At 54.0% G+C, this 9,163-nt stretch overlaps 1 protein-coding gene across 1 annotated transcript; it reads right to left on the bottom strand.

Annotated features, from left to right (window-relative positions):
- Positions 1-1,803: 1,803 nt before the first annotated feature.
- On the bottom strand, positions 1,804-3,263 carry LOC308235993 (interferon lambda-3-like; the record flags this gene model as incomplete). Its single annotated transcript, XM_080645209.1, has 6 exons — positions 1,804-1,902; positions 1,990-2,073; positions 2,176-2,319; positions 2,578-2,655; positions 2,972-3,153; positions 3,254-3,263. The coding sequence occupies 6 exons, from the start codon at positions 3,261-3,263 to the stop codon at positions 1,804-1,806; spliced, it is 597 nt and encodes a 198-aa protein (XP_080501335.1).
- Positions 3,264-9,163: the final 5,900 nt, after the last annotated feature.

Raw genomic sequence — 9,163 nt, forward strand, 5'->3', positions numbered from 1 at the left:
GGGTTTAGCTATGAAGAGATTGTTGGTGTTGAGTTCAGCTCTGGGGGCAGAAACCAGCTGCCAGGGCTGTGAAGACTGGGTGAGGAAATGGAGCCAGCGGAAAGGAGAGATGGAGAAACAGTAGCAGGAGAAAAGAGTATGGATTAAGAAAGGGATGGTATAAAGGGGGAGACTGCTAATGGACAGGTACTTGTAGAAAGGAAGTTTTGAAAATAGAGAGTAAGAGATGGGTAATTTATGGAAGAATGACATAATAGGGACCATGATCAGGCACTGGCCCTAGTTAGGAAGAAAGGAAGCTCATCCACCGTGATAGGGGAGCAAGTGCAGGGTGGGTACAGGTAGGAGAGCAGTGTAGATGGTGAGGAAACTGCCTGGCAGCTTGCATGAGGGAGAGGACAAAGTAATTTCTTTGGAGACAGAAGAGGATGTGGTGGTGAAGTGGATATGAAGAAGCAGAGCAGATTTGAAAGACCTATAGTGAAACTTCAAAAAAACAGAGGTTTGGAGAAATAGTGATGTCACAGAGATGAGGTTCGGTAGAAGTGCCTGGTTCCCTGAAATGCAGCCCCGGATTATCCATCTTCTCATCCCCCTCTATGGATACTGAATATGTGGACACCAATGACAGCCCCAGGTAATGGTCGAGGCAGAACAACCCATGCAGCCAGAATTCTTCAACTTCAAGGGAAAGTTGCCTTTCATTTCCAGGTGTATCACTAATAAGGTTTTTGGCTGCAAATAGCAGAAAGTCCCAACTCTATTAGCTTTAAATTGAGGTAAATTTATTATCTCACACAAAAATAAGCAATGAGCACAGACACAAAGATCCTTAACAAAATATTAACACATAGAATTCAGCAATAAATCAAAAGAAGTATACACCATGTCCAAATGGAGCTCATTCCAAAATGCACTCACATACCCTCAAAGAAATCACACACGCACCAATCACTCACGTACTGTGTTGGGAGAATAGTGGCCCCAAACGCCCAGCCGAATCCCTGGAACTGTGAATCTCTTATGTGACCTGGCAAAAGGACCTCGCAGAGGTAACTGAGCTTTATAGATGTTAAAAGAGAGAGGTTATCCTGGATTATCCATGAGCCCCGACTAAACACCGAGTCCTTAAAAGCAGAGAACTTTCTCCAGCTGGAGGCAGAAGGGAAATGTGGTGGAAGGAGCAGGCAGAGGGATGCCAGGCGCGAGAAGCATGTGACCGGGGCTGCGGGCTCTGAGATGTAGGTCCATGTGCCAGGACCTGCAAGAGGCTGGCAGGAGCTGCGGACGGACGCTTTCTGCAGCGGGAACGGGAACCTCAGTGTTACCACTGCAGCGAGGGAGTAGAACTCTGCCAACAGCTTGACTGAGCTTGGAGGTGGGCCCTTTCCTCCCAAGGCCTCCCTAGAAGAATCCCACCAGCCACTCTTGGACTTCAGCCCTGTGAGACCCCTGGCGGAGAAAGGGGCTGAGCCACCCAGAGCTCTCATCTATGGAACTGTGAGATACTAAACTTGTGTGGTTGGAAGATGCTAAGTTTGGGATACCTTGTTATGGCGGCGAGAGAAAACCAATCCGCACAATCATACACGCAGTCCCACAGCACAGGAAACATCTTTTTCTTACCATTTATTTGAACAATTCTTACAAAAAGTAGAAAAATAAATATTTTATCGGGTCTGAGTTTGACAATTCACACACATAAATGCATAAATAGTGGTTGGGTGGCAATAAATTAAGAAAAGTGGGGGATGCATAAATAAAACCCAAGATGCTGGGACAGGTGGCAGGTGAGCCTCAGGGTCACACACACAGGTCTCCATCAGCGACACATTTCAGGTCACGGGCGAGGAGGCGGAAGAGGTTGGATGTGACAGAGGCTTCAAGGCAGCCACGGGATTCCTGTGGAGAGGAAGGGACAGGTCAGTGGCTGTCCATCATCTGGGCCCCAAGTTGTCCCCAGAAACTGGTCCCTCCCCAGTCGCTCACCTTCTTCTCAGCCTCCTGGAGGCGGTGCAGCCATTGGCGGAGGTGGCCCCGGGGCCTGGGGCCTGCTGTGGACTCAGCTGGGACCTGTGGGCAAAGGAGGGTGGTGAGTGAACAGGGTCTCAGACATAGGGCGACATACGGGTGGTCAGAGCCCACAGACATGGCCTGGGAGCCCAGAGCACTCACACAGGCCTGAAGCTTGGAGTGGATGTGGTGCAGCGTGTGAAGGGGCTGGTCCAGGATATCCCCCAGAGTCGAGTTAGCCACGGTCCCCAGGACCTTCAGTGTCAGGGCCAGCTCAGCCTCCAAGGCCACAGGGCGCTCCCACACCTGAGCAGGGGAGACAGACAGGTGAGGGCTGCATGTGAGAGAGAACAGGTGAGGAGGGCTGAGGAAGGAACAGGGGAAGGGCAGGAGAGAGTAGAGAGGGAAGGTCAATGTGAGCAGGTGAGGAGAAGAGGTCAGGGGGACTGCTGGGGAGGCAAAAACACAGAGAAAAGTGAGAAGGAGAAGGTGAAGGGGCCACCTAAGAAGCCAGAGGAGCAGGGCCAGGTGAGGGCAGGGCTGGGCCTGAGTCTCCCAACTCACCTGCAGCTGCCTCAGGTCCCAGGTCCTGGGGAGTGGGCGGGAGCTGCAGCTGCAGTTCCTCAGCAGGAGGGACTCTTCCTGGAGAGCAAGGCAGAGGTCAGCCCACAGCTGGAGGGCTGGAGGTTGACCCTGCAGTGGGGTGGAGGATGGCTAGCAACAGGAGCAGGGGGCTAACGTCCCAAAGGATGGTGGAGGCATCTCCAGTGCAGAAGAACAAGAGTCAGCCCACAGCAGCAAGAGCAGGAGGTAGGCCACTGTGCGAAGGGTGGAGGTTAGCCCGGGGAAGGAAGGGTACAGGTCCACCTTGAGCCAAATGGGCCTGTGACCCACAGAGGGAAGGGTGGAGGTTCGCCCACAGCGGGGTGGGGGGGAGCCAAGATGGAGGGAGACTCACCAAGGCATCCTTGGCCCTCCTGAAGGCCTTCATCTCTTGTGGGGACAGAGACTTGAACTGGGCCACGTGGCAGCCCCTTGCACCCAGGAGGCTCCCGAGGGGCGTGGGGACGGGAACTGCTCCTGTGCTGGTCAGCACCGTGGTCACCAGCATCAGCACCAGCGGGCCACACCCAGCCAAGGCTATGTTAGGGAAGGATGGCAGATGAGGGGACAGAGTGTCAGGGGCTGAGGGTGGGGGCTGTGGGGAGTGAGGGTCATGGGCTATGACATGGAGGCTCACCCAGCTGCATCCTGGTCTCTGGTCTCTGGTCTCTGTCCCAGGTGGGGATCCAAGTGTCCTCTCAGAGGCTGTCACTTGGGTCTCACTCAGCCTTGTTTGGTGTCTCTGGCCTCAGTCTCCTTTTCCGGGTCTCAGCCGGCTGCTCGGTCTGTGTCCCTGAACTTCCAGCTGGACTGCGATGCAATTCCTCCCCGAGCTCCATGGTGCAGCTTTTGGCCTGCACAGGCTGGCAATCCCAGCTGATGTAGGAAAAGTGAAAACACACCTGCCACTAGGGGAGGCCCCAGGCTGGGGAAGCCCGTGCAGGGCGGGGCCTTGAGCCAGGTGAGCAGCTGGAGGGAAACAGAAAGTGACACACACTCAGGTTCACCTACAGGAGGTGAGGTCCCAACCGAATCCTAGCATAAGGGCAGCCTCAGCCCCACAAAGAGGGGATGCCTTCCTGCCGGACACCCCCAGCAGGGAGAGGAGGAAGGCACCTCCAGGGCGCCACCAAGAACGTGGAACTTCCAAGAAGGAGGCTGTCAGGGGAGGGGAGAAGATGAAGGGAGAAGGCTGCTGGGCTGGGGGGGTGGGGGGGGGTGGAGGAGAGAGTCAGCAGGACAAAGCAGCCCAGAATTAAGAGAGGAGACCAACTCTTCCCTCCCCCCCCCCCCACCCGCCCAGCAGGGACCGAGAAAGAAGGGGAGGAGGGGCGGGGAGCTGACAAACATCTTTAATTGTCCAGACTCGAGGCACCCAGGGATAGGAGTCTCTGCTAGGGACATGGGGTGTAGCCCAGGGCTTCAAGGGATCCTGCTCAGTTGTGACAAATGCCTCCATTCACTCACCAAGTATTACTCAGCCTCCACCATGTTTCAGGCACTGCTCAAGGTGCCGGGAACAGAGCAATGAAAAACAACAACCCATAAAACAAAACTTGTTGGAGCTTTTTTATAAAAAACAAACAAACAACTTTACTGTATTGACCTTTAGAGAGGGAGAGGGAGAGAGATGAGAGGGGGGAGGCATTAATGTGAGAGTGAAACATGTATGTGAAAGGGAAACATTGATCGGTGGCCTCCCACACGTGTCCCAACTGGGAACAGAACCCCAAACCTGGGCATGTCCTCTGACCAGGAATTGAACGGTGACCTTTCACAGGGGAGGACGCTCCAACCCCTGAGTCACACCACCCAGGGCTCATGGGCCTTTTTACTAGAGGGAGAAGGGGAGGGGCGGGGTACGCACTCAGTGTATATTACATCAGGTAACAGAAAATGAAAGCACAAAAGTGAGGTGACAGCAGAGTGTAGGAGGGGGCTGCACTGAATGAGGCCAGAATAATCACATTTGAGCAAAAACTTAAAGTGAGGAGTGAGGGAGTGAGCCATGTGAAGATCTGAAAGGAAAAGAAGACACCCCACCCCCGGATATGGGGAGTACTTTATGCCTCCCCCCATCACGGAGGCTTTACCACAATGTAGTATTGAAGCCATGATAACATCAGGGGCACACTGTAGTTTGCCTACATCTATATATACTAGAGTTCCAGTGCACAAATTCATGCACGGGTGGGGTCCAGCTGGCTTGCCCTGTTAGGGGTGGCGGGGGGGGCATTCAGGGTCAGTGCTGGTCAGGGGGAGGGTCAGCGGTGGTTGGCCAACCCTGCCCCCTGGTCAAACTCCTGGTCAACTCCTGGTCAAGGGGAGGATTTGCATATTAGGCTTTTACTATCTATACTAATAAAAGGGTAATATGGTAATTAGACCAGACATATTCCAGACGACCTCTGGATGTCCTTCAGGACAAAGCCATGGTGGCAGGGCCAAGGCACAGATATTTAGGGGCGATCAGGCTGGCAGAGGAGAGCAGTTAGGATGATCAGGCTGGCAGGGGAGAGCAGTTAGGGGGATCAGGCTGGTAGGGGAAAGCAGTAAGGGGGATCAGGCTGGCAGGGGAGAGCAGTTAGGGGGATGAGGCCAGAAGGGGAGAGCAGTTAGGGGGATCAGCCCTGCAGGGGAGAGCAGTTAGAGATCAGGTCTGCAGGGGAGAGCAGGCCGGCAGGGGAGAGCAGTAAGGGGGGCCAGTAGGGGAGAGCAGTTAGGGGTATCAAGACAGCAGGGAGAGCAGTTAGGGGGATGAGGCCTGCAGGGGAGAGCAGTTAGGGGTGATCAGGCAGGCAGGGGAGAGCAGTTAGGGCAATCAGGCCTGCAGGGGAGAGAAGTTAGGGGATCAGGCCAGCAGGGGAGAGCAGTTAGGAGTGATCAGGCAGGCAGGCGAGTGGTTAAGGTGATGAGGTAGGCAGGTGAGCGGTTAGGAGCCAGTAGTCCTGGGTTGTGAGAGGAATGTCTGACCAGCGGGTCGGACATCTCCTAAAGGGTCCCAGATTGCGAGAAGGTGCAGGCTGGGCTGAGGGACCCCTCCCATGCACGAATTTTGTGCACTGGGCCTCTAGTATAGGATAAAAGCCTAAGCGACTGTTATTACCAAATGACCAGAATGACCGAACGACAGGTCGACCAGTCGCTATGATGCACACTGACCACCTGGGGGGCAGAAGCTCAATGCATGAGCTGCCCCCTGGTGGTCAGTATGCTCCCACAGCCAACCTCCCATGGCTGACCAACCTCCCCTGGTCCCTCCTTGTGGCCAGCCAACCTCCATGGTCCCTTCCCCAGGCTGGCCAACCTCACACGGTCCCCTCCCCCCATCCCTCCCCCCGGCTGGCAGGCCCCTATCAGGACTGGGTGAGACGGCCCTGATCAGCCCTGATTGCTCGCCAGACCTAGGAACCGCACCCATGCATGAATTCATGCACCAGGCCTCTAGTTTTAAATATAAGTAACATTGATAGAGTGAGCAAGAAACTTAGTGTTGTGATGTATTTTAAAATAGTCTCAGGCCTGGCCTGTGTAGCTCATTGGTTGAATGTCTACCTATTAACCAGGAGGTCAGGGTTGGATCCCTGGTCAGGCACATGGCCAGATTGCATGCTCAGTCCCCAGTAGGGGGTGTGCAGGAGGCAGCTGGTCAACGATTCTCACCATTGATGCTTCTATCCCTCTCCCTCTTTCTTCCTCTCTCTCAAAACAAAAAATATTATTTTATTTTATACTAGAGGCCCAGTGCACAAAAATCATGCACTGGGTGGGGAGGGGTCCCTCAGCCCGGCCTGCGCCCTCTTGCAGTCCAGGACCCCTTGTTCCTTACCGCCCGCCTGCTCAGGCTCCTTACCACTCAGTTCACTGCTCCTCAGTGCTACCGCGGAGGTAGGAGAAGCTCCCACCACCACTGCTGTGCTCGCCAGCCGTGAGCCCACAGGGGGAGCGCACTGACCACCAGGGGGGAGCTCCTGCATTGAGCATATGCCCCCTGGTGGTCAGTGCACATCATAGTGACCAGTCGTTTTGGTCGTTGTGCCATAACTGTTGCTTAGGCTTTTATTTATATATATATATATATATATATATATATATATATATATATATATATATATATATATATATATTTGTATTGATTTCAGAGGGGGAGAGAGAGGTAGAAATATCAATGATGAGAGAGAATCATTGATTGGCTGCCTCCTCTACTCCCCTGAATGGGGATCCAGCCCCCAATCTGGGCATGTGCCCTTTACCAGAATTGAACCCAGGACCTCCCAGTCTGCAGGCCAATGCTCAATCCAGTGAGCCAAGCAGGCTAAGGTAAAAAAAAATTTTTTTTAAATAAAAGCTTATCTAATAAAGAGGGGGTATGCAAATTGACCTTCATGCCATAACAAAAATGGAGCCTATCTAATAAAGAGGGGATATGCAAATTGACCTTCATGCCATAACAAAAATGGTTGCACCCACAGCAGAGGTGGGGATCCTATAACACAAGATGGCTGCACCCACAGCGGAGGCCGAGTTCCCGTAATGAGCCTTAACGAGCAATCAGCAGGGACCTGAGGCTGCTTGCCAATGGGCCGGGGCAGGGCACCTGAGGCTGTGCCCCCTGCCTGGTGGGGCTTGACAGGGGACCTCAGGCTGCACCCCATTCCCTGGCGTCGGGCCGTGGGACCTGAGGCAGTGCCCCCTGCCCGGCAGGGCTTGACAGGGGACCTCAGGCCATGCTCCCCACCCAGCGGGGCTTGATGGGGGACCTCAGGTCATGCCTCTCACCTGCGGGGCTTAACGGGGAACCTCAAGGCATGCCCCTGGTCCTGGTGCCAGGCTGGGGGACCTGAGGCTGTGCCCCATGCCTGGCGGGGCTTGATGGGGGACCTCAGGCCATGCTCCCCGGCCTGGGCCAGGGGACCTCAAGGTGTGCCCCCTGCCCTGGCACCGGGCCAGGCGACCTGAGGCCGCACCCCTGATGCAGCGGGGCTTGATGGGGGTGGGGCCGGCCAGTTCTGGATCTAGTCCAATGGGTGTGGGGCCGGCTGGGTCTGGGTCTTGCCCAATATCGAGGCGCATGTTAGTGGATGGGAACTTGACTCTGGTTCCCATGGCACACCCTAGATTCTGGCAGGAGGAAGATTTTCATATACAGTTCATTAATTTTCTTTCTTCTCTGACACTTCTATTATAGAGAAAGGGCAGATAGCAATATTAAAATATTTCCTCTAATTAATTCCTTTTTAATGTGCATGAATTTCGTGCACTGGGTCACTCAGTATATATATATATATATCTTAGAGAGGCCCGGTGCATGAATTCGTGCATGCGTGGGGTCCAGCCAGCCTGGCCAGGGGGAGGGGACATGGGCGCTTGGCCGGCCTGCCTGCTGGTCGAACTCCTGGTCGAGGGGACAATTTGCATATTAGCCTTTTATTATATAGAATATACACTGAGTGGCAAGATTATTATGTGTTCAGAGATCATAATAATTTGGACACTCAGTGTATATTAAAAGAGCATGGACTATGAAGCTAAAGGGTCTGGGATTCAAACCTGGCTCTACCCTCACCAGCTGTGTGACCTTGACAAAGAGCCCTGCAGTTGGCAGCAAAGACCTCTAGCCCACAGGCTTGGACAAATAAAGAAGTGCACTCGTTTGTGTACGGAGGTGTGTGTGGTTATTTAATAGAGACCATTAATTGAGACCATCCTAAGCCTCCACTGGAAGCTTTACAGATGCTACTTCAATGTACACGACTCATCTGCAAAGGAAGGATAGTGATGCCATTGTATAGATGAGGAAACTGAGGCCACAGAGAAGTAATTTGCCCAGTCACACCATGATTAAGTGGCAGGGTCAGAGTTGAACTCAAGTCACCTGATGGCCCTGGCTAAGCGTTTTTCACCGAAAAGTGCCGCTCAGGGTGATCACAGGGGAACAACCAGTGTAGATGCAAGAATATCTAATAATGAAAGACAGAGTAGCCCATTACTCAGGGATTTCACAAATACAAAAGACACACGGGTGACAGAATCCAAAATACTGCAGTAACCTAAGGACTTCAGGCCCTTTCACTGCCAAACCCCTTAAGGGATGAGGCCTCTCCAGTGGAGAGATGCAGCGTCACAGATTCATAGAATCTCATAGGAGACACTGAGGGCTCAAACCAGGGCGTGGGAACTGCCATGGAGACTCGCTCTGGGCTTCTGGTGCCCAGAGAAGTAGAGCCTTGTCCATGGTACGTGGTCAGCGTCCCCCGTGGACTCAGGACTCAAGTCTCTTCCTGACACACAAGACCCCCTGGAAGATCTCAGGGCAATGCACTCCGCAGAAACGTCCCTGCTTCCAGGGGACGCGCTATCCTCTCCGGAAATGTCCCCGCACTCCATGGCGCACTCAGCGCAGGCCATCGAGGTGAGGCCAGCGGCGGCAGAGTCTCCTGAGCTCCAGCGCCCACTGGCTGCAGACCTGCCTGGACCAAAGGGCAGCACAGAGCCCCGACCTAAGCCGCCCGCCTGCGGAGCCCCGGGTCCCGCCTCGCAGCCGGGC

Source organism: Plecotus auritus (genome assembly GCF_963455305.1).
Source record: "Plecotus auritus genome assembly, chromosome: 10".
Lineage (NCBI taxonomy): Eukaryota > Metazoa > Chordata > Mammalia > Chiroptera > Vespertilionidae > Plecotus > Plecotus auritus.